The sequence below is a fragment of the Gallus gallus genome, chromosome 3 (genome assembly GCF_016699485.2).
Source record: "Gallus gallus isolate bGalGal1 chromosome 3, bGalGal1.mat.broiler.GRCg7b, whole genome shotgun sequence".
Classification (NCBI taxonomy): Eukaryota; Metazoa; Chordata; class Aves; order Galliformes; family Phasianidae; genus Gallus; species Gallus gallus.
In genome coordinates this window covers 73,676,895-73,702,930 of record NC_052534.1, presented here as the reverse complement: position 1 = coordinate 73,702,930, position 26,036 = coordinate 73,676,895, and the positions used below count along the sequence as shown (strand labels likewise).

Here is a 26,036-nt window from a genome sequence, read left to right as displayed (position 1 = left end):
CTGAAGAAATTTTTTTTTCAGTTGACTATATGGTGAGTTCAGTCACCAATTTTAGTAGAAATTGATTACCTGGCACAACAAATAAACTTGGCAGCTAACACATAAATACTTTTTAGATGACATGGACTCTCTTCCTTATGCACTATATAGAACTTACTCTCATCTCTTATATTTTCCTTGCTAGTTTAAAGAGCTGTATTCCTTTATCCTTAAATCTTCTTATTGTAATTAGTCCAGGGTCTACTCTGACATAACTCTCTTGCAAATCTAGTAGTATCCAGGTTTCTACATACTATAATGTAAGTCTAACTCTCTATGGGCTTAAAGGTTTTTCAGTAAGCTGCTAGCAAGACACAATACCTACATTTCATAACTGCAAACTCACAATTGTAGGGAATGAATTTAATGCTGAAAAGATTCCTAAGTATGTAAGTCTCTCCAAAAGTGATGCCTCCTATTTATTTCCATGGAGACTATAACAGATAAGAAAAGCACAAATAGCAATATTTTGATAGAGCAAAACACTCTTTCTTAACATAGTCACCATCATTAGCTATGCATTTTTACCAGTGATGGACAAAAGCCTGCATGCCATGCTTGTTAAACCTCTATGGCTGTACCACCAACAGGCCTATGACCTCGTGGCCCAACACAGTGAAATAGGAGTCATTACTTTCAAAGCAGCTCTTGTAGAATTAAAGCATGAATCAACATTAGGGAAGGTGGGAGAGACCCCAACCAATTCTGGGTTTGATTCTCTTTCAATTTTTAAAGGTCTGAGAGTGTAGTGATTGCAGTGAATCACTGGAACTTTAATCAATACTGAGAATGAAGATAAAAACAGATTTGCTGTTACAAGGAAGGCTATACACACTTTTATATAAAAAGGTTAATCTAAAAAACAACAACAACAAAAAAAGAAAACAAAGAAAGATAAAGAATTTGGCTCTGCTTTGGTGCAGAACTACTTGGTATATTTGTCAAATAAGCATAAGTACATAAAAATCCTTGAATAGTTTAGAATGTATCTATTTATCCCAAATAAGAGGCTTCAGAACTGATTTGCTTTTCCCTCACTCACAGTGAAGGAACTAGTAGAGAGCAGAAAAGTCCATCTTTCAGATAGCATTTAGCACGTGCTGTTCTGTTAAATAAAAGCATGGAAAATTGTGCTTACAAATGTTACGACTCTTTCCAGGTTTTAAAGGATACAGCAGAAAGAAAGTAAAACATAGGAGAAATGGAACTACAGCACAATACTGTGTTTTAAAGAAAATTATTGTTTTCCTACACAGTTTGTGGCCCATTTTTCAATTGCTGTTTTGCTATGAAAGAGGCTCCAACTCTACACTAGAAGTTACTACTACCTAATCGTAACTATATTGCAAATGTTGTATTCACCATCAACATCAGTAGACTAAAATTTAGTTATTCTAAGACAAATCACCAGTAGAGAAACTATTTACATGGATGAGCATAGTATAAATTATGATTCGTATTTATACTAGCCAAACACATAAAACTATTTACACAAATAGTGTATTAAATATCAGAATGTGCAAAATATGAAATCTAAAGATTACTCAGTATGTAGACAGTATCAGAAATAGGACTATATGCTCTGAATATTGCTCTATTGCCTTATTCATTTTAACATGCTCCAGTATAATTATTTATTCTCATAAATGTATTATAATACATGCATTAGAATACACCAGAATCAGGAACATCTATTGCACGTTTCCTTTACATATACGGTCTCAGCACTTGACAGTATAAAATGGAAATAATAAAATATTGTTTCTGGAATTTCACATAATTATATACATATTTAGAAAGTGAATGCTCAACTATATATGTAAAAATCCTGCCTTAGAAAACAGCTTTGCATGAACTCTTAGAAAACTGCTGTCATTAACTGGTAAAAGCTATTCAGTTTGTTCTTTACCCATCCACAAGTTTCTGTAGCTTTTTAATTAAGCCATACTGAAAAAGGTAGAATAGTAAAGAGTTAACTAATCAAGGCTGTACGGCACATATGATATGGCATAATAAGAAAATAAAAAAGCAAAAATAAAAATCCTTGTCTTCTGATTAGCCAACAGTGGTTGAACTCATCATACAGTAAAGCTGGCAATGATAAGGGTATGTTTTATTTAATGGATTTTTCTTTTTTTTAACCTTATAATGTTTACAAAATACACATCAAAATTAGTTAACAACTTCTGGCTCCATTTTAGTAACATTTGTATCTCACAGGAATCAGTCACAGCTTTACACGCATCACCCGTGCAGATTAAATGGGATAGATACCCTAGAGGGTATATAAAGAGAACTTCCTGGTGACTTAAATCTTATGGTAAGTGAATCTTTGGTGGGCCTTTAAACTAAATTTTGTTGTTCCAGTTGTGTTTTGAAACGATACCTTCAACATTTGAGTGGTAGGACTGTTTTTTTTTTTTTTTTTTTTTTTTTGCGCATGTATCTTCTGTAGCTCTGTTACTGTTGTTTTTAATTCAGTTTTGTTAGCCTAGTATTTGTTGTATGTGACAGAAATACACAAGCTTTCACTTCTGTAGTGTCAATTTATTACCCGAAGATGGAAAATAGTGTCCTTAATTTAAATTCTTGGGTCTATGCAGTAAATCTCTAAATCATGGAGAGATGCTTCTCTAAAAGGCCTCCAGAGAGACATTCAATCTGGTACTGCTCAGGCACCCAGCTATAGAAGCAAGGCTTCCTCCAAGGAACCTCAGAAACATCTGTCATTCTTCAAGAGGTAAACTAGGCATGTCCTGTAAGAGGACTAGTTTACTCAGACAACTTTTGTGACAACAGACAGCAAAATACACAGCAATGTTTGGGAGGAGTCTGCCACCTACCTACCCTTTTCCAGCAGTCATCACCCAGTCTGCAAGATCCCTAAAAACCCTTCTCCCCACTTAGATACAAACAGACCTTTGAGTTTCTAGAATTAATTCCCACAATATTGTATTCTATGAAACTCACATAAAAGACACGTAGACATACATGATAAATTATATCTGTGGGGCGTGACAGGCAAGCAGCTAGCCAACTGACCTTCAGCACAACAGGCATGTGTATGTATGTAAATCTTAGGTAACCAAGAATGTACTGAAAATACAGGATCAGCCTGTACTTAAACCCTATGTTTTCTAGTACAACTGGACTAATCAAATGACATATTCCACTGTTAAGTGCATACTTCACTGACCCTTTTCAGCCCTGTGGCAAGCTGCCAGCAGAAGAATTTGAAAAAATAAGAGATAATCAATATTGTATTTCGAAATACTTTGAATATATTAGTATACATATTTTACAGCAAGTTGTCTAAGAAAGAAAGAAAGGAAGAAAATCCAACTCTGCAGCCTCCTTTTTATTTATTTATTCCCCCCCCCCCCCCCCAGTATGGATTAAATTAGTGTGAAATTATCATATTTTCTCCTTTACCTTAGTTTTTATACTAGTCCATATAGCTCAGGGAATAAGGCACAAGAAAGAAGACAGAAAAGGGAATGAAAGAAATAGGAGGGAGGAAGGAATGTTGTTTTTTGGCAACCAGTGTTTCTGAGAATTCAGGTGGTGGCATTCACCTCATGGACTTCAACGTGAAGAAAGGAGTCTGGAAAAAATCCTGCCCAGTCCTGACTGTCTAACACCACAAAGCGCTGTGACTGGTCTTGAGTACAGGCTTAGTACTTCCAGAAGGTGAGGAATGCAAGTAGTTGACTTAAGTTTAAAAGGGAAAGGAAAAAACAACAACAAAAAACAACAATAAAACATTTTAATGATTTCTCAATCTCACAGCAGGTTAAGCTGTTCGCATAGTTACAAGCAACAGCAATAAATATGTTAGACTGAAGAAATTCTCCTTAACCGATGGAATATCAATGTTTATCAGAGGAACTTTATCTTGTTCTTTGCAAGTTGAATCATGCAAAAACAAGATCAATAAGGAAGGATGTCTTTAAAGCTCTGCTGCTGTATAATGGAAATTACTTTGAAGAGCTGGCTATGTGTTCACGGAGAGTTAGCAAACTGTCCCTGCAGGCGCTGGTGACATTAGGCAGTTCAAAACACAGTATTTCACTTAAAGCATATCTGACTCATTTTATTGGCATAAACATCACATGCTTAGCATTAACTGCTTCTACAACCTGCTTTATATTTTTCTTCCCTTTCCATCAGCTGATGGAATGTCTTCTCTCCATCTCCTTTATTTTGTTCTAAATATTTTTACTTGTTACTTTTGCCTCTGACAGTTTGATGGTTATTACCTTAAGATTTTGCAGGTGTTCTTTAGTTATTTACAGAGAATCATCTAGATACCTAAAGCATTCAGCATCCTAATGGGTGACCAATTTTAACTGTACACTTTAGAGAACAAAGCCCATAGATAGAAAATAAAAATAAAAATTAAAACAGCTTCTAACACACTTACTAGTTTTTGTTGTTGTTGTTGCTGTGGGCTTTTTTTTGTTTGTTTTGTTTGTTTGTTTTATAGATCCAGCAGTATTATTTTTAAGTAGGAAAGAATGGTCTAATCACTGGCACTTTATAACATGCCATTGCAATACTGAGGTTATAACACCTTCTTAGTTAGGCTACAAATCAGAAGAATGAATGGTAGATCAACAGTACTACTATTTGCTCCAAATGTGTATTTCCAGCTTGTCACTGGTTATCCAGAGAGCATCAAGTTTGCAGGAATACCATTTTTGCTTAAACAGCAACCTTTGCCCTACTCATTCCAGGTCTAAGAGTACATTTCCCTTGTTTCCCTTGCTTTGTTTCTACAGCAAGAGCTTTTTTTTCCAGCAACCATGACGGTAAGAGAGTCATTTAACTTGAGAACTTCATGAATTTGAGCTTCAGAATTACATATTGATCCACACCAGCTTTTTGGGGACAGAGCTACAGTCTTTCCCAAATGGAGAGTGATATGCACAACCCTTTTTCCAAAATATGAAAACAGACAAACACTTTATGTCTCTACTGCAGAAGAACAAAAAAGAATATCAAAAGAAAACTTAAATACAGCAAATTTATAAGTATTATAAGAAAGGCTATTTTAAGCCATTTAAAAGACATATGTGAGAGGTAACCCAAAGCTGCACATAGTTTAGAATGACCTCAGGAAGTTATACTTCTAGATCTTTTTTAATGTTACTACAGAAAACTTTTACTTAACTGTATTTTAATTTGCCCAACTTTAACTTCCTACACTTACATCAGTATTTGGTGACAACACCAAGCTGAGTGGTGCAGCTGACAGACTAAAGGGAAGGGATGCTATCCAGAGGGACCTGGATAGGCTTGAGAGGTGGGTCTATGCCAACCTCATGAAGTTCAATAAGGCCAAGAGGAAGGTCCTACACCTTCCTCTTCAAGGAAGTCAAGGCAATCCCAAGCATAAATACAGGTTGGGCAGAGATTTGTTTGAGAGCAGCCCCAAGGAGAAGGATTAGGGGGTGTCAGTTGATGAATGACTCATCATGAGCTGCCAGTGTATGCTTGCAGCCCAGAAGGCCAACTGTATCCTGGGCTGCATCAAGAGAAGCAAAGTTAGTAGTTTGAGGGAAGTGATTCTGCCCCTCTGTTCTCATGAGACCCTACCTCGAGTACTGTGTTCGTATCTGGGGCCCGCAACAGAAGCTGATATCAAGAAGCTGGAGTGGATCCAGAAGAGGGCCGTGAAGATGATCAGAGGGCTGAAACACCTCTGCTATGAGGACAGGCTGCAAGAGCTGGGGCTGTTCAGATCTTCAGCCTGGAGAAGAGAAGGCTCCAGGAGGACCTTTACTGCAGCCTTCCAGTACCTGAAGGGGGCCTACAGGAAAGCTGGGGAGGGACTTTTTATAAGGGCATGTAATGTCAGGATGAGGGAAAATGGTTTTTTCTTTGCTGCCCACAGCCTTGAAGAAGAGGATGAAAAGTAATAATTGAAGTAAAACAAGGTGAAGTGTTTTGATAAGCAGATGACTACACATGAACAGAGATTGTTCAAATTAGGCTACTTTTGACATCCTATGGTTCTCTTTCATCTCTGTATTTTTAAGTGGTAGTTTCATTTTGAAATAATCAAAAAATACTGCTCTCTGTCCCTCTCAGTTTAAGCACAATACTCCAAATCTAGGCAGTAAAAAGGATCTACGCTACTGCTTGTATCCTCCAAAGACTGGAAGGGAGGTGGCATGCACCTCCCTTAACAAAGGCCCCAGAACAGAATGCTGTAAAGGGATGGGAAAACCAAATTATGTCGTTAAAACACTAGAATCACACAGCTTTATGCTAAATCACAGACCAAAGTGGGGGGGGGAGGAGGAGGAGGGGTGAAAGAAAATTACACAAACAGAATAAGCCAGGTATCTTAATGAAATGCACTTTCAAATGCAGTTTTTTTTTCTATATAATACTTAAATAATTTTCTTCACTTTTTTTCCCCAAAGTCTCAAAAGATTTGTTTTTGTATTCTCAAAAAAAAAAAAAGAAAAGAAAAGAAAAAAGTTTTTCAAGTTAGTTCTTTTGAAATTGCCAGAATTAATAACAGTTTATTTTATGTACTCTGTAAAATTATTTCTCTCTTAGACATATACCTTAGACATATACTTTAATTTACCAACTTGGTGTTTCCATCTTTATTTTTAAGCTTCTAAGTTCATTTTACTATTTGCAGTCTTTCAAAGCACTGAGATAAACAAAAATTTGCCTATGTAGCTATCAGAATATGGCTTTTTAACAGAAACTCTTTCCACAAGAAGGGCTTTCATTCAATGTACACCATCTGACAATTTTTTTGTTGGGTCAGTTTATTTATTTTCCAACCTGATTCATTAGAACATTAGCAATGAATAGAAACTAATACAACTGCTTTGTTTTTACTGCTTGCCAGGAAAAAAAGAAAAATCAATGTTAAAAATTACTTGTGTGTTCATGATAAAAATAAATAAGAAAGTGATAAAATTGATGATTCCTCTAATTATCACACTTTTACTAAGGCAATGACAGCACATTTATAAATGCTGCTGGAATTTTATTTCATCAGAACATTGATTTTTGGCAATTAATGAATCTTTGTGCCTTGAGAGAATACTATCCTTTCCTGGTTAGATAGAGCTATCTGATTACATGTATAAAAGTTCTCGGAGAAACACTTCAATTTTTCATTTTTATGTTTTTGTATTTGTGGAAAATTTTGAACTACACTATCTGAAATAATTATCAACCCCAAAACCATCAAAAATGAACATCACAAACATAGCAAACATACAAAATCCACCAAAATGGTGCTGAGAATAAAATAAATCACTGTACTTTGTTTCTGTGACAAATAAAACAGTAGTATGCTCTTAGGAAGACAAGCACAAAGTTTGCAATACAGTTCTTACAGAAATCAGTCTCTGTTGCGGGAAGTGTTAATATATTTTGAACTGGTTCTCTCATTTAATGATCTACATTTTCCTAGTCAAAATTCTACTTAAAATATATACTGTCTAATGACATTTATCACAATGTTCTGTGAAACACCATTTTTGAAAAATGTTAGTTTAAAAAGTAGAAGAAGCAAAAAAAACTCTGTACTCACAGAAATACAATCTTGTTCGGTGTTGAAGAGTTCCATCTAAAATTGAGCTGAGCAACTGAAGTACTTCAAGTATTAGCAGCTGCATCAGTGGCTGCAGATTGACCTGTTCTTTACAGATGACTCCAAACCAGAAAAACTAAGTTCACCATCATGCAATTTGAGGCATGTATTAGGTGGCACACCAAAGCTAAAAGTGAAGTCTCCAAGACTCCTTAGAGTGAATACACAGAGATCTTACGTCCCACTGTCTTCCTGTTGGATTTAGAAAAGAATCTTTATCACCAGCATACAGATTTCTTTTTAGGTGCTTGGTGTAGAAGGGTTAAAACCAGGCCTGAGTCCTTGTTTAGAGAGTGTATGTGACCCAGCTTACCCAGAAATACTCTCCCAGGGAACTTTCACTTTAAGGTTTTAACCTGAAGTTTAGATAAATATGTACATTATGTGTCTTCAGCTAAGTGATACCTTAATTACTCTAGTCCACAAAGACATATGGTTTACACTTTTCCAAGTCCCAGAAATTTCACAGTTATATACAACAAAACCAGTTTACATAAGACTGAGCTACTCAAGCAACTTTTGACTGATTTCCTTAATCTAAATTTCAAAAGCGGTGTAGTGCTTTCCCTGCCATACCTAATAAGAGAAAAAAAAAATGTATCTATAGCAAGGTTTTAGGAAAGAAGACAGGGGAAATGAGTGTTGAACTAGGAGATGAAGATTTTCATCCAAAATAGTGGAAAGAAACTTGAAGAATCTGCATTGTTTTCAAGACCAAACTGTTGTAAATTGGCATAATAAAGGAGTATGTCTTAAGTATTCAGGAAGTTCCAGAAAATAGAATCATAAAGCTGTCTTTCAAACTAAGGACATTCTCCTACTCACTGAGCAGTACCTTCAAATGAGTGGTATTCTTTGTCCTTGGCAAAGTGTGCCATTGTCATTTAGGGTAAAATGTATTTTTATGTACATGTCAAATGACTTAAAAAAAAAAAAAAAAGAACCACCAGTAATATAAAGTATTGACAATAATGATGTCTTCCAGATAGTTTTGTAGCAAGCTCTTACACGGCCTTGCCGATGAGAGATCATTTTAAACATGTTTTCAAAAATAAGGTGGAAAATCCAGAGTCTAGTATAATTCCATGGATTTAATAGCAGTAGAAAAAGAACAGAATTATATCTACTTTCCCTTGCTTTATTCATCACTCCTTGCCATTCTTTTTATCAGAAATTGCTATGTGAAATAAGACAGGCTACTTCTATTTCCACCTTAGTTAGGAGGACTCCAGCCTGCAGAAAAGCCAAGAAGTTTATTACTGAAATCACAAATAAAAGTGATAAAAGTGATAAAAAAAAAAGTGTTATGGGTCTCATCACAGATTTTGGAGCAAAGATTCCTTGAAAAACAAGTTAGGAGAAGAAGAATCATGATCCTAAAAGGCATTAAAACATCAGGAAAAAATATGAAAAACAATCAGTAAATGGGATAACAGATCATTTAAAGCTATTTCCAATAAAGGTATTTGTTCCAAAACTGCACCACAAGTATACCACCAGATTTTGTACTTCTTTTCTTTGAATATTTATAACATACTGGTATAATTCACTTTTTTATTCTACCATTAATAATCAATAATATCAGTAGTATATTCAGATGGTGATATTTCTTACCAAGAAAGCAGGATAATACCAATGATAATGGAATTAATATTTTGGTATTACAATAATAATTGTTTCCGAAATGTGTTTAAAATTGTCTAAACAATATAGAGAACGTGGTAACATACACGCAGTATTTAAATGTTTCCATTATTCTGTTTGACAGCATTCATCAACATGTATGTTCAGAAACATCTTCATGATGTCGGATAACACATACCTTGATAAAAGGAGCATGAGTTATGTATACTGTCAAAAGACTTGTGATTATAACATGTCAAAATTGCATTTCTTCAGAATACTAAAAATAATAACAATAATCAATAATCACTATTTCCTTGCTAAAATATCTGCTCACATTCTTGCTGTAAGCATGGTTTAAATAAATATACGCATATATGTAAGTCATGAAAAAAATCTACCCTTTTCCTTTTCACTTAGTACTAAAGTTTTTGTTTCAAAACTCCAGCGTTCTTCTTTCAAAACCTACTAACCAAAGAGAAAGAAATCCCATGAGTCTGAAAAAAAATTAGACAAAAATCTAAGAGCTGGAATGGAAATGCTTAAGTGACTGTAAGTACCACTATTGACCTTGCTCTATCTTGAATCTGTCTGTACCCACAACTAGGCTAGGATTATCATGAAACTAAATATGTTTAAATGAGTTCAGCTTCATAAATCCAGTTCTACTTCGAGATGCTTGGCATTGAACCTGCAGAAACAAGTGATTTAAACCTTTGTCATTTGAAGAGTACGTATTTGCATACTTAGAATGAATTGTAAATACAGCTAGCAGGAAAAGTAAGTAAAACTTTGTCCACAGCACAGTGGGCATAGGAAAGAAGAATTACCATTTCTTTATTATTTAAGATTAATATTCAAAATAAACCCCAATTTTCATTTACTGGATCCAGTCATATTTCACAATGAGTCAAGTGTATGTAACATGATATAAAGCAATGTAAATCAAAAGTAGAAATGATAGTGGTTGTTAGCTAATGAGCTTTACTTGCTAATCTGCAGGGCTGTTGAAATAAGAGGTATTTTAGATCAAACAAAAGTCCACCATATGGTGTAAGGAAAGACATATAATGATTAACCCTTAACAAGGGAAGCACTGTGTGTTACCAGCTTATGAATTCTCTTCACATTAGCTAGATTCCAAATGCTGTATAAATTTAAGCAAAGAAAAATCTGGAAATGCTCCTGCAGTACATTCAAGGAGCATTACGCCTCTGACATTTCTCTGTGGATCCATGTCTCCCTCTCTCCTTCCAAGTGTTGAGGCTGAGGTAAAAGATTTGGGGAAAGATCTTAGACCAGAAAGCAGGCGTTGCATGGGAACCCAGAGGAGTTTAAACGATTGCACCCACTCTTTACCTCTGGATGACATCTAGGGTAGAACTACCATTCAGAAAACAAGAACAATGAGCTTTTTACAACACGCAGTCCATGTACAGATAAAACAAAATATCTGCAGTAACATTAAATGTCTAAAATTTATTACATTTTGCACATCACACCTCTACTTCCAAATGACTAGGCATGCCCACTATGCCCAATTACAACAAACACTGTACACTTTACTGCTCTGAAAAGATACATTGTTTCTCCCTAGTTTTTTTGGTGTCTACCATCAGCAACATGACTCCTGGAAAGCAAATTTATGCACTTCGACAGAGGAGAACTTTTTTTTTTTCCTACAAGAGTAAAGATCCTTTGTATTCATATGGAAATGTTGAAAACTTTCTCTTCGCTCTTTAAATTTCAGCATTTTTCTTATGAAAATGGAAGAGGATTTTTTTCATGGAAGAGGGTGTAGGATTTCATTTCAGACAGCATAAATGGAAAAACGTGAGAGAGAAGCTTTTTGAAGTTACTGTTGTAAAGGAGAGACAAGAAAACAGGATTGAAGGCACAAAGAAAGGTGAAGGGGTGCTACTATACAATATATTCTTTATCTTCCATGAAATACTCACTGTTTGGGAATCTTTGAGGCTTAATCACTAATGAGTGATGTGCCATATGATAACTCAAAGTTCCATCTCGGGATCTACCCACTCCAAACCTTTATTGCTTCTGAAAACTACAAAACTGAAACCTATTTCTCAGAGGCTCACTGAACTGAGCTCACATACACTCTTCATCACCTGCTCTGACAAGTGTAAGAACTTGAGTAAACCCAAATACCCATCCAAGAATTGCCCTTCAGTAGTAGGCAGATTGAGAAGAAAAAATGTGCCTCTCTTTGCCCCTCCAAACTAAACTGAAATTAATCTTTTTTTTTCTTTCTTTTTTCTCTCTCTCTTTTTTTTTTTTTTCAAATCTGAATAAAAATACTGGAGAAGGGGGGAAGAGGAAGGGTGGAAGGAATGGAGGACTGGAAGGTGGAAAGAGAAAACAGAAAGCAGCAATGCTTGTAGCTGTGGAATGCGGGTCAGCAGATTAATTTAGCCCAAACCGCAATAAAGTCAGGATGCGATCTGCTCCAATCTCAACAATGAAATCAGTTTGAATGCTACATTTTAAATCATTCAGTCATTCTTTAACAAGATGAACGTCTGGCAAGATTCTTCCCTCCCTGCCTCCTGGAAGAGATTACATTCTGAAAGGCTCTAATTTCTGAGAGCCTTCAATATGCTAAAATGTGGGCTACTTCAAAAAGCAGCTTTAGCTCCATATTTCAACAAATCAAGTGAGACTGAATACACAAAGAAAAAGATGATTTACACTGACTGTCTCTCACGGGTTATTGTGGGCAAAAAATAAATGAGCAAATAAAAAATAAATTCCAAACCACCCTTTTATCTTGTTACTTTGCTGAAATGCTAATTTTAATTGTTGGTTAAATCAGTGCTTTGCTGCTCATGCTTCCAGGAATAAATGATACTTTGTAGCTAAATTCACCCTGATACAACACTGGGTTATACCAGATTTGATTCTGCACTACTGTGAAGCAATTCTGTGAAGCAATTATTTACCTGAAATGAGTCACAAAGACAGAGAGAGGGTTTTCTGCTTTTGATTTTTTTTTTTTTTAATTTGCTTCCATTTTCTTCCTGAAGTATAGCACTGGTAGAAAATAATTTCTATATTTAGCATTTATCCCTATTTTAAACAAATAGTATCATTTTCTGATTCTGAGATAGTTTAATCTGATATAAGAAATAGGTAGGAGAGGTAAACAGATTTTTAACCAGCCCATTTGTCAGTGAATACTTTGACAAGCTGCAGTTCTATAAATTCTGAAAGTATGTGCTTACCTTTAAACACATAGCCAACTAAAGTAAATGAGATTTAAGAATATGCTGACTTTTGCTTACCTACTTTGTTAAATGGGGTATTTTGTATGACCAAGTCCAAAATAAATAGATCACCCATAGCCAACTGCAATCCCATACTTTCACTGGATATTATAAAGAATGAACAAAAACCAAATATATTTGTCCTTTAGATCAGAATGTTTTGCAGAAAATCTTTAACTGTGTATCATAAATATTAGACAAACTGCACTGAGACAAATTCTCACTGAAGTTACTTTGGGTATATACGTAGATCTTAGAACACTTGGTGGAAAGAAAGACTCAGCTGTCTGTCTGGCATTTCTGGACTCTGCTGCATTCCTCCTTTCAGAGTCCATTTCTTGTATTTTGCTTCATGTCTAATTAGTCTCCTACATGCTGCAAAGGGCACAGTATGGCAGGAATCCATCTAGAAACAAAAGCACCTGTTGCCACATTAGCTTCAAGGTGAATTTTCATGAGGTTTGTCCTTCCTTAGCTCTCTCTTTCAAGTCTTGGAAGGAAGAAGAATGGAGTCTTAGATGTATTTTTACATACAAGTTTTTAGAAGAAATAATATGAACAAAATAGAAATCCTACCAAAATTACTGCTAATTTTTAATAAAATAGTTTTACATTTATGATTCTTGCCTAAGAAATGAGATGCTGTGAAACTTTCTATATTGCTTGGACGTATTACTGTCATTTTGGCAAGATCTATTTGATAGACAGACACAGACAAGTCAGCAAGAACGTAATACAATATCAAGGATTCACAGAGAAGATACACATTGGTATTCATCTATTTAAGTATATTAGTTTGTCAGTATGAGGTCTAAGAGTTTTCTAATTAGAATTATCAAATTAGTGGGCTGTTCCTGCTTTAATACTCAGCTTCTTAATTATTTTGAAAACTTCAACTATACATGTTCCGAAGAAAGGAACAAAGCAAGCAAGGAAAAAGAGAAGGAAAGGGAAAGGAACTTTAAATAACTGATGCTTAACAAAGCATTGCCTTGGTTTAAAGCGGACCTATTTTAATTCATTTCAGTTAATGTTATAGTAAGTTTATTTTACAATGGCTATATATTGACTACAAAGGGCTGTACACATATATATGAATGCTGACCTATATAATAGTTATAGAAACAGTTCCTTGCTGTGAAAATCTCACAGGCTAGTCTTGTATCTTAAGCATATTATTGGGATTACAGGGTTTGCACTCCACAAATGTGTGATCAAATTAATTCTCTTCCCCATTTCTACAGATTTTCTGGATGTGAAATGGCATCAAACATGACACTTCAAATATGGTTTGAAAATATACTTTAAGAAAATGTGGCATATGTTGTTCAAATTCTAATGACTGACTCCCAGAGACTGATAAGTAATGTTGCAGGGTTTTGTGTTAAAGACGTCCTTCACATGAGAAAAGAAAAAGATCTGTATCAGTATTCACTTTTCCAGAGACATAATTATCCACTGTGAAATCTGTCTGTTGGATTTTAGTGCACCATTAAGATCCTGTCCAGAATACCATGCTCAGAAATAATGTGTGTATATTTGCTTAATTTTCAAACTGCTACATATTGGAAAAAAATACAAATTTTATAAAAAGCTTTTTCAAACTCTGGCCCCAACTCTAATCAAACCCGGCAGGGGCTGACCTCTGTGCCATGGTACAGCCAATTGATTCCAGCACCATGACATGCTCTGTACCCACCAAGAAATGCAAAGAGGTCCAGATATCATAATAAGGCTTAATTGTAACTGTCAGTAATGTTTTTGTTTAATTCAACAGTTAAAATATTGTACCTGGCTAGTTTTTAGTGAATCACTGCTAAGGATTTTAAAATCTGAAATTACCCTTTCACAGTTATGGTTTTATGGGTTTTTATTCTGAGTAACCTTAAGAAACCAGAAGTCATAACTGAAATTCATACATAGAAAGGAATAAGGACAGGCACAGGAATATTCCTGAAGAAGCAAGCTGTAGCTTCATTAATTCAGTATACATGGCATGTAAGAAAACACTGTCTAGAGATAGCAAAACTCCCACCCCTGAGAACTACTTGCCTGAGTTGATTTAAAGATTCAGAACAATCTTTAAATTCTCTTATCCTTCTTGAGTGGAACAGAAGATATTCAAGAAGAAATTGAGTTGTCAAAATTCTTTGTTCTGTGCAACTCACAGGAAAAAGCTCAACTAATAAAATACCAGTTCTATCCTTGCAAGATGAGTCTGCAATTGTTTGCACACAGCAGATATGAGTCACCAGCTGAACCAACTAAATACATAGATCTGGTTATTCACTGTTAATTAGCAGTCTTTTACCCCTCCTCTTCAATGTTTCCAGAATGTTATGAGGGACAAAATATAACCATACTAAACTTATACTGACTATCACTGAAAAATTCTTCTCAAGAAATGGGGACTGATCGTAGCTGCACCATCCTCAATGTTTCCATATTACAAGTGATGTGAATGGGATAAGAGCCTCAGAGAAATTTTAAAAAGACACTGTTCAAGTTATTAAAGAGAGAAAGTAACTTCATAGAATCATAGCATGGCTTGGGTTGGAACGGGACCTTAAAGATTATCTAATTCCAACCCATAGACAGGGTTGCTACCCACTAAATCTGGCACTAGATTAGGCTAGCCCCATCAAAACTGGCCTTGAACTACTCAGGGATGGGGCATCCACAATTTCTCTGGACAACCTGCTCCAGTGCCTCATCACTCTCTGAGCAAAGAATTTCTGCCTAACATCTAATCTAAATCTTCTCCTCTTCTAGTTTGAAACCATTCCCCCTTGTCCTATTACTTTTAGACCACAGTCACTCTTTCTCTCTGTTACAAGCTCCCTTCAAGTACTGGAAGGTCACAATGAGGTCTCCCTGGAGCACTCACTCACCAGATTGAGGAAGATAGAATCATAGAATCACAGGTTGGAAAGGACCTACAAGATCATCTAGACCAACTGTCCTCCCATTACCATTGCTACCACAAGCTACTAAACCATATATCATAGCTCCTCATCCAAACAATCCACATGCAATGCCCTGCATTTGGACTTGTTGAATCTCATTAGGTTCCTGTGGATGCACTTTTCAAGTATGAAAACCTCTACATCTCAGTTCTCTACAGTCCTCTGTGAACTGAAGAAACTGCTTGCAGTGTGCATGTACTATTTGTTCCTCACTTTCCACTACAAAGCTTCTCTACAGACGACGACTACTCAGACTTTCACCTCATAATGTAGGTTCAGATACTGTACCAAAACTGTCAGCATTTCCTGCACCATTAGTTCAAAATGCAGTACATAATGCAAACATTTGAATATGCACTCATGTTGTTGTATCCCATAAAATGCTACATTTGTGCAGGAAGGATCAATGGCTGTACGTAAGAAAAAAATATATTCTTATTGTGGCTGGAATCCTCTGATATTTGAGAATAATGAGCTCAAGATATAGCTGAGAATAAAGTTACTTTGCTATGATGGCCAGTAAAAACTACTTCTGGAGTAGAGTTTAAATGAAGAAAAGAACTAGAGAGCATAGAAAATGCATACTACTACTCTGATACTTGGAACGAATAAAAAAAAAAAGGTAAGATTTAAGATTGTTCTTAAGAGTATGTATACATCCAGTATTGACAGAAGGAATTAATTTGCCCTTCTTACTATCATGTTCACATAGTCTGTTTATCAATCTTTGTTTACATCTTCATCACAAATTATTACCTAGGAAATGCTGAACATCTGAACTAAAAATATATTATACTCTTTTTTTTTTTTTTTTCCCCACAATGTCCTCTAAAATCCAGTCAGTTTTGACATTTTTTATCACAATCTATAAACATTTTCAGAAATGCCACTTCTACTGACAGTCATAGCTTGATTTACAGATTCAGAGTTGGAATGTTCTCCATCACAAAGCTAAGATGATCTGGAGATGTATCTATTTTCCTTACATACTTCTCAGATTTTTTGTCCTTCCTCTCTCTGGTAATATTTTAGTCAATTTTAGAAACTTCTAGGAGTTAGTAAATACATTTTATCTGATAAAATATTGCACTTCTATGACTTGAAAGAGATCTCTGGGTCACCAAGCTTTATAACCTTGGTAGCCACATTGGGGTTAATATTATGTGATCAGCATAAGAAGATGAAAAAATGAGAAGGCTTGCTGCTGTTTTGATGAAGGATTGCTCTAGAACAACTTTTGTGCACTGTTACCTAATGCATATTTTGCATTTGCCTTTTTCCCTTGTTAAACAGGCTAAGTATTTTCATTTTTCTTGAAATGAAATAGATCCACCATTTGAAGGAAAAAATGATGCAGTATTTAGAACAGGTGAGAAAAAAAGATAAAGAATAAAATTAAGAAAGGAAAAAGAGAACAGAGATGAAGGGATTTCTGCTGAAAGAAAATGTATGGAATTTACAGGTGACTACTCAAAACAGGAACCTTACCAGCTAGACTGCTTTCCCCTTATTAAAAGCTTAGGCAAATGGAAGCTGTCTGTGTAGTTCAACTACTTAATGCCATAAGAAAAATTACTTACATTATAAATTAGCCACAAAGATCACATTGATTAAACAGTGTGATGCAAAGAGCAAGGAATAAAACTTTAGAGTTTAGGTGTTTCAATTCCACCCTACATTCTGTCAATTATTTCCTTTAAAATCTTAGGTAACATTTAACTTCATAAGATAATAATTCTTACTCTTATTTATCATGCATATGAAGATTAGAAAATATACTACATCATACTCTCCCAGGGATTTTCCTGAACTTATGTCATGAACCCTACAAGGCATATCTCCGTGAAAATGTAATGTAATTATTGCATTAGACAAAAAGGTCATTCGATGACCCCACTCTGTCTGTTTAATAAGAACTTTTGTGTGAAGATAAGACTATTACTGCTATATGTATTTAGCAACAGTGTGTGAGGCTGAGATTATCCTTGCCTCTCTACTCCCACCAGCAATTTTTCTTCTCCCAGAGATGACAACCATCAAAAAGACTAGCTTTGTAATACAAGATATCCTTATGATTTATTTATTATTATCGTTTAGCTTTTGAAAAAGCTGTATTAACTCTAGGCCCTACCATGGCTAGAAGATAATAAATACATACAACTGAAAGTATGAGATTTATTAAATTCCTTATATTTTAACTGATTGATTTTCTAATTGCAGCAAGAGCAGATAGTAGCAGCTAGTTCCAGAATCTGCAAACTAATGAATCTATCATGCTGCGTCTGGTAGGCTTACTGTTCTGCTTACTGTTATAAAAATCTTTGAGCACTGAAACAAAGCAAACTATGCTAGGAAGAGTGCAGAAGAAACTTCCTTTAGTTTTCTCCCAGTTTACTCAAAGAACCATTAACTTTTCACTTTATGTGGCTGGATATATTTTACATTACAACTGAACTTACAGAACAAGAGCAAATGATACTTTGTTTGAAATTAAGTCCAATAAAAATACTAGATAAGTTCAATGTTCATAGTCCAAAGTGATGGGATCAGTAGTGACACTAAACATAGGAACACCACTCTAAAATAACTTCAAAATTACTTATCCCTTTTGTACAACAAAAATAAAAACAATGAAGTATTTCTATTTTTATGTTTACCAATGACTGTTTCCTATTCCCAACCTATAAAAGCAGATAAACAGGTAGTCTTAATGTGACAGATGGAGAGAAGTGATCATTAATGAACAAAAGTTATAACAAACAAACAAAATGGTCATACAAAAGATTGAATTTACAAAAATTGACTTTATAACTTTGGCTTCCTCCAGTACAAGCACACCACAGACCAGTGACAGTCTTGCATTTATAATCTAGTGACAGTATGAAGACAGTGGTACACAATAAATCTAATCTGCAGTTGCCTGTCTACTGCATTCATAAGTACACTCATTTCTTGCATTGCTCTGAAGAAAGCAGAGGCTACAGAGATTACAGTGTCTCAAAGTTCATGCAACAGAAGAAAATATGCAGGTTTTGTTTTATCAGCAACATGTTCATATTCATATTCATTAGGATTCAGTAGTATTTAATTAGTAGACTGCTTTACTTTATCCCCTGATTTTCATTGTACTTTCTAGATATAGTCCATCTTTGATTCATTAATGTTTTCATAGCAATGGTAACCCAAGTATATCAGTATACACCTGTAAAAGTAAAATGAATTGTTATGTCTTTGTCAGAACTACAATATCTTTGACAATAATATTTGCTATGTAAAACATTTTTGTCATCAGAACATATTCATATTCATGTCTTTATGCACTGCTTTATTAAATTTTAATCTTCAGCTCCTAATCATAACAAACAGATTATGCAAGGGCATTTATTTTTTCCCTGTTTATGACAGCTAAACCTTGCACCAATCTAGTTCATTTTTCTTACTAGCGGTCCAATGTTTTCATTTATTTAAAGAATTCAAGTGAAATACAACTACTTTCCTACTTTGGTTTACTCTTATTGTCTTACTCTCTACACTATACTTTATTTTGGAATACACTTTTTATTTTGTTAACTTACTGAAAAGACTAAATCTTCCTGCCACACAGTATGCATAAACTTGCATGAAGAAAGCTATGGTCCTAAAGCTCATATATACATTTACTGATCTATTTATATTTTAATATTCATCACCAGTTGTTAGTGAGAGCTACATCTGGATTTAGCTCAAAGTCCATCTGCTAAATTTCAGTCTGATGTATGCCATGGTCTGCCATGAAAATAAAATAAAGAGATGCAGCTGAAACTGCTGTTAAAAATATACTACTTTATTCAAAGCTGGGTTTCACTAGAAAAGAAGAGCAGGTATGTTTTTAATATCATGAAACTTTAGCAAAAATAAATACAGATTTCGGTGAAAACATGTTATCATTTTTCTCACTGAAAACGGAGTTCCAAAATATGAGTTTTATATTTCTATAGTATGCCTCAGGGATAAAGACCAGTTATATTAGCTTTTTGTTGTTGTTGTTGTTGTTTTGTTGTTGTTGCTTTTTTTTTTTAAATGAGTACAACTCTTAGAATAGAAAGCATTTTTGTCCAATTTAATTACATAAGAAAAGAACATATCTTTAACATTTTCATTATACTCAGATGTCACTTAAAGTGCTACGACAGCAGTATTTTCTTGAAAAATCAACATAAAGCTTGAATTGAAAAAGAATAAAAAGAAAAAAGAAAAAGGACATCCTTTCTATTTATCATGTTTATCTATAATATACTAATCTGTATAAATGGCAGTCTAAACATATTTTTTGACCAAAGCTTGCATAGTTCTGGTAACACTGTGGAACCAATGTAGTCCAACACCATTAGTAAAGCTCTGAAACAGCATTAAAAATCTAAGACATACAAAAAAGTTTACTGGCTCATTCGTCCCCAAAAGAACCTGTTAATAACTAGGGCATAATCTCGTTTATAAGGGGTTCTACATGCCTCAGCACAGTATAACATGGCAAGTATATTTCTCATCCTGTGGCATTAGCAAGAGTCAAATAAGTGTGACAAACCTTATAAAACATCATGGCTGTTTATCTCATAAAGTATTATTGTCTCACCATCATTAAACTCACATAATTATAACTTCATTTTATGCTCCTGTCCTGCTATTGGGTGAGTGCACTGGAGTGCGATTACATATGAGCTTTAAAATAAGGACCTATGTGCTTCAAAAATGCACATCACCTATTTGAATGTTTTACTAATTATTTTTTTTTTCAAGAACAGTAATGATTGAAACATTTTTAAATGTTAAATAATTAGTTTATTAAGCAACTTTCCAACAAGGGACAAACACAACACTTTGATTCTGAATGTGCTTATATTTTTTAAGATCAGCTCAGTGAAATGCAGGATTAGGATGCCTTTCTGGCACCTTTTTTATGTTTCCAAAACTGGAGTATGATGGAAATTGGAAAGGGCCCCAAGTGGTGACAGCTGAGGGGAGCTTTCTGTTTTAGAGCAGGCTCCAAGGATGCCCCAAGGTAAGCAAAATTGCTTACAGTTTGCACAGTACTTCAAGCTGTTTTGTTGTTGGAGGCACTGTTACATTTTAGTACACTGTGCATTCACAACCCACTGGCAAAGTGGCGGCAGGCATCACTGGTCATCCAGTAAAGCAGTTTGGCTCCTTCAGGTTGTCATTCGTAATGCAGCCATTTTATATGCCCAGAGAGATACTTTTCTTTGCTACCTGTGCAATGTCAACAAACCCAGGAGTCCGCTTTGGAATATCACAACACCACATGTTAAAAATGAGGCAAAAGGCTGCCTGCATGATAGAAATGTAAGTGAATGAACTGTGAATGAAATTCAGTTCCTAAACATTACTCCAGCTGTCAACTATTGGATGTTGACTATTATGGGTAGGAGAGAAACACTCCATTTTTTCTTCAGAATCTAAGATGATTCTTTGATATTTGGGAAGAAGTTGCATGGAAGGAACAAGTGTATTGGGAAGAATAATCATACTGGGAAATAAAAAAGATAATTAGTAACCTGTTCATCTTTTAAAAAATCTAATTTCAGAAATATTGCTGAAATCAGAGGTCCAGCTTTGATTTAAATGTACGAGATGTTATTGTTCTGAATAGAGTAGCATGCTATGTTGTCATACGGTTGCTATATAGACTAGGCCACAGAAACAGTACATTTCCACACAGTTCTGTCACTTGCATATATAAAAATTGCTCTTAGTAGCTCTGAGATGAAATACTTGAAAATAAATTTTCAGTGTTTGAATCTGTCTTCTTCTTTTAGATTTCCTGGCACAGGGACTCCCCCTCCTAGTTCCCCCTCCCATGTTTTTTCAGTGCCTAGCACAGTGGGACATCAAACCTCATTGTGTGCATTAGGCACAACTGTAAAATCCTTATCGTCTACACAGAACTGTTCCAGTCCTTTGGTTCCTCACGATTATTTGTTTGCCCTCTCCTCTATCAAACTTCCAGATGAATGTTCTCTGTGAAACAAGAGACTACATTGGTACATATGAACTATACAGATTCTGACTTCTGCCAGCAAAGCATGTAAGATAATTAAACATCAGCAGATGCATGTTGTTTGCTAACTAGTCCTTACACATCAGTATATTCTGAGTTCTGTTCTGCATTCCTCAGGCTATTTATTAAAACATAGTAATAGCAAATGTTTACCTATTCTGACATATTTTTTAATTTTGGTTTTAAATGTTTAACTTCTCCCTGGATAAGAATGATTCCTATGAGGGCAAAGTACCAAAAATCAAAGAAATTTCCTCCTAAATAACCTAATGAAGTATCATCTCGGCTTCCAGTCACTGCTGCTTTTTAGCATCTTTGAGCCTGACATCAGTTTTGGATGCAGCTAAATGCCAACTATCCCGATAAACACGTACACTACCAGCTGTGGCTCCATCTGCTCAACTAAACATTTTCACACCAAATCTGCCGGGGAAAAAAAATATTGTTTTTGGAGCTGGTTTGTAACAAATGAAATATTAAAATCTTAACTCTAGGTGTCCCTTCACTTTTCTGTTCCTCTGATGAATATATTTAGAAGAAAAAAAAAAAAAAAAAGGAAAAAAAAACCCTGCTATTTAAAGCCTGCCTCCAACCCGCAAAATCCAGTGGAAAGAATTTGATGTGAAAAGAAGAGAGAAAATGGAAATCCAAAGCTGATAAACCTCTGTGCGCCTCATAGAGCCCCAGCAGATACCTATGTGACTGCGTATCAGGAGCACTGAGCAGTGGGATCTCTAAGCAGCTCTCACCCACCCTGGCCACAAGCTCAAGCAGTCAGGGCTGCTGCATTTCTCGGCCTTTTTCCAAAGCACTGTGGTTTCTAACCTGACACTGAAATCAGTACTTTAGTAACCTTGTGCGATAGGTGCAGCGTTTCAGGGCTTCTTTTGAAAGGTAAAGACACAGCTCTTTTGCAAGTAGGGATATCTATACAATATCCCACCAAAGTTCTCAAAGGTTTATTACATTCATGTCTAATGAACTACTGTTACTGTCCGCTTATCTTATTTTTTCATTTAATATTTAAATCTTCTTAAGCAAAGCGATAAAAGTTCTCAAAAAAAAAAAAAAAAAAAAAAAAGGTCAAGTAACACTGTGAACTTGCCTCTTGCTTAAATTTTCAAAATCATATCTTATAGTTTGGCATGGTAATGTCAGGGTGCTGGAAACAGTACCTGCTCATGCTCCCTGACATACCAAGTCTGAACAAAGAATAAGGTTTAAACTGCACTAAGCTAGTGCTTTCCACTTTCCACTCCCTTGCTGGGAATCCAACGAAAGGCTTGGGGTAGCTCCAGCTCTGTCATCATGAAAACCTCAGCAGCTGCTGTGAAATACTGACAGAACGAAAGCTAAGAAGAAGGAGAAGATTAATCTGAGCCAGAAGAAGCCCAGTTTACATATATTTTTTTCCTGCTATACTTGCTAGGGCCTGTAAATTGCTCCTCATGGGGGTCCTTGACTGCACGTGCCAGAATCCAGAGCTAACCTTACTTCTCCATGAACAAGTTTGAAAATAATGGCTACAAGTCCTCTTAACTTGAAAGACCAGATTATTCAGCTCAGCATTTGTTTTGTACAGTGTCTTCTTACAAGCGAAAGCAGAACAACTCCCCACCCAGCCAGGGCTTTAAACACTTTGAGTAACATAAGAAGTAAGAAAACAGCAAAATAGCAGATGAATAGACTACATTGTGGCTTAAAATTCAAAGGCATTCTAGTGGAAATTCAAGAAGGATGAAAAGATGTATTGCTTCTGTAACTTATGTTAATGAAAGCTAAGAGTAGTTTTATTGAAGTGAATGGAATTACGCCAAAATTTTCATACTAAAGAGACATCAGACCCATTTAGCACTGAAGTACTCCTTGACAACTGAGTACATTACTGTTTCAAAAAGTTATATTAAAATTCGAACATTACACATTTTTTTTTATAGTGTTATATATGTTCCTTGTAAAAATGAAAGAAACAAAAGTCATGCTACATCTAATAATTTCTTCTAATTAAAGAAACGTCATCAAGGAATGTGTTTTAAGTGGAACTGGCAAGCAATCAACAATTCAGACTCTACATCAGAGATTTCTGAGCCTTTTTGATAAAGCATTCTTATGATTCCCTTCTGAGTTTATTCTCACTGCTAAATTCTAGTGGAAAGGAAACCCAGAAAGTTCTTAAAAATGCTAAAATTAAGTAACACAAATGAAAACAGTTATGAGAAAGGTATCCAAATTCTGCTCAAAGATTTGTGTCTATATATTTTATCCTTTCTAGTTCAACAACCTATCTGTACTAATACAAATATAACAGTACAGAAGGAGTTCTGGCTAGAAAACAAGATAATTTTATCACCTAGCAGTTTTTTCTATTGAATGCAGCACAATTTAATACTTAGTGCTGTAGAATCTAACAAGTTAATATAACTAAAGTGTGACAATTAAATTTGTCTGTCTTTCCTCTCAAGTCTTTGACTGAAGAAACATTACAAAGAATCTTAATAATAAAACAAACTGTGAGAGACAGGAGTCTCAAGTATTACGTAGGTATGTGCTGATGCAGAATGTGCACTTAACCTCCTTTACTGTCTTCTGTATTTTGAGGTTGTTGAAAGAAATATAGGGAAGAGCATCATTTTTCTTTTATGGACAAAATTATAAAGAATATAAAACAATAAAGTCAATATCCAGAATTATATATAAGTAAATTTGGTTTTCTATTGTTCAGTAGCAACATATCTGGCCTCTGGCTAACAAAAAAAGAATCATATTTAAAAAATAATCATATGGCATAGTATTTATCATAGCATCTTGTCAGATGCTTTACTGTCATGATAGCTGTAGATATTGTATCGTTATCTGCATCTCTGATTAACAACAGAACAAAAAGTGGTCTTAGCAACTTCTACGGGAACTGTTTATAAGCCACAGAGTTCAACAAGATATTACAATTTCCCACTTATATATTTATATATTGTAATTTGGTATATTTTCACTGTAAGAGTTGTACTGGTTTGCAAAATTGAGGATCTTTACAAACAGATGTATACCAATATAAATATGATGCATATTTCTCATCCTTTCTCGAGGATGGCAGGAAAGAATAATAGAACATCCAAGCTGGACGTTGCTTTTTTGCTCTAACTATACAAATTTCTGTGTAATGGTATTAAGACAGAGGCAAATTCAAGAAATTTTTTGCATCACACAAAGAAATAAGGCAATATTTTGATAGTCATCAGATCCTTCAGGAATTAATTTCAGACTTTGATGCAAACTCTGCTGATGTATGCTCCCTCCTACAGATAAGCTTTCTATTTACTGTGAAGAAATCTACTGGAGAACTTCCAGCAGTGAAGCTATCAAGCACTGGTGTTTGAGATAGCCTTTTAGATATTTGAGCCCAGGCCAGAGTGTCTTGAAGATAAGAGCGGAGACTGAAGTTAAGCCTAATTCTCTAAAAAATGGCAATGTTTGATGTGCTCCTGGTAGACTGAGTTGTTACAACCTTCTGTATTAGATAACTTTCCCTGACCAATACAAACTTATTTTCTGGTACAATGTGTAGCTTTTATCCAAGGGAGAAGAAGTAAATGCATGAATAACTGCAGCCAGTTCAACATCCACTGGGATAAGGTTCACTCTTCTATCCAAACAGAAAGCTGGACAGCTTTATTTACCAGATGTTGCTATAAGGCAGCTTTAGCGTCACCATCAAATACAAAATTACTCCTAAACCATGGACTTCAGTGATCAAATAAGGTATATATCTTTCATTAGGAGCTACTGTACTGGGCCTAGAAACTCACTGACATGCCATTTTCTTCTTCTGTCTCATCTGGGTTTAGTTTTAGCCAACTATTCTTCATCTCTGAGCTTTTTTCTTGCAATCATTTGTCATTGCAGTAAAACAGGAATGACCACAGGTCACAAGGTATGAAAGGAAGTGCATATGAGCTGCATATTTTTCAAGCATACTATCCAACACATTCACACAGTAGCTTCGTATAGACGCCAGAAAGAGCTTACTATAAAACTGATTCTTGAAGGACATGAGAGTGAAGAACAGAAAGGCAGTCTGCCTCGACTGCTTGTTGGATGTATTTCTCTGGGAAGAATGCCAACCATTTTAGTGTATTACTTTGGATACTGCCACTTCTCTTAAGCAAGTACTGTCTCATGATCAGTTGTGTTAAATGACTCAGGTATATCTAAAGGGATGACAACAGATGTCAGTCCTCTCTTAACTGACAAGAGTAGACCACCTATTGCACACACCACTAAAGCCATCTCATGCCCTGGTTTAAATTCAGATTGTGCCAGATCCCGAATTTTATCTTAATTTAGTTAATGCAATTGGCCTTTGGCTAGCTTCTCTATGAGCCTGCAAAGAGTTTCACAATCATTCTGTGTTCTGTGAGTAGGGATAGACAAAAAAGATGATTATA

General features: G+C 35.2%; 1 protein-coding gene across 7 annotated transcripts in view; it reads right to left on the bottom strand.

Annotated features, from left to right (window-relative positions):
* EPHA7 (EPH receptor A7) overlaps positions 1–26,036 on the bottom strand; it is a 159,553-nt gene that overhangs the window by 55,276 nt on the left and 78,241 nt on the right. The window contains exon 6 of one of the 7 annotated variants that reach the window (XM_040696850.2): positions 18,318–18,741. The exons of the other annotated variants lie outside the window; for them this stretch is intronic. Coding sequence (XP_040552784.1) covers positions 18,731–18,741 — 11 coding nt within the window. The 3' untranslated portion in view covers positions 18,318–18,730. Of the gene's footprint in view, positions 1–18,317; positions 18,742–26,036 lie in introns of those variants that run through there. 7 annotated transcript variants of the gene reach the window in all.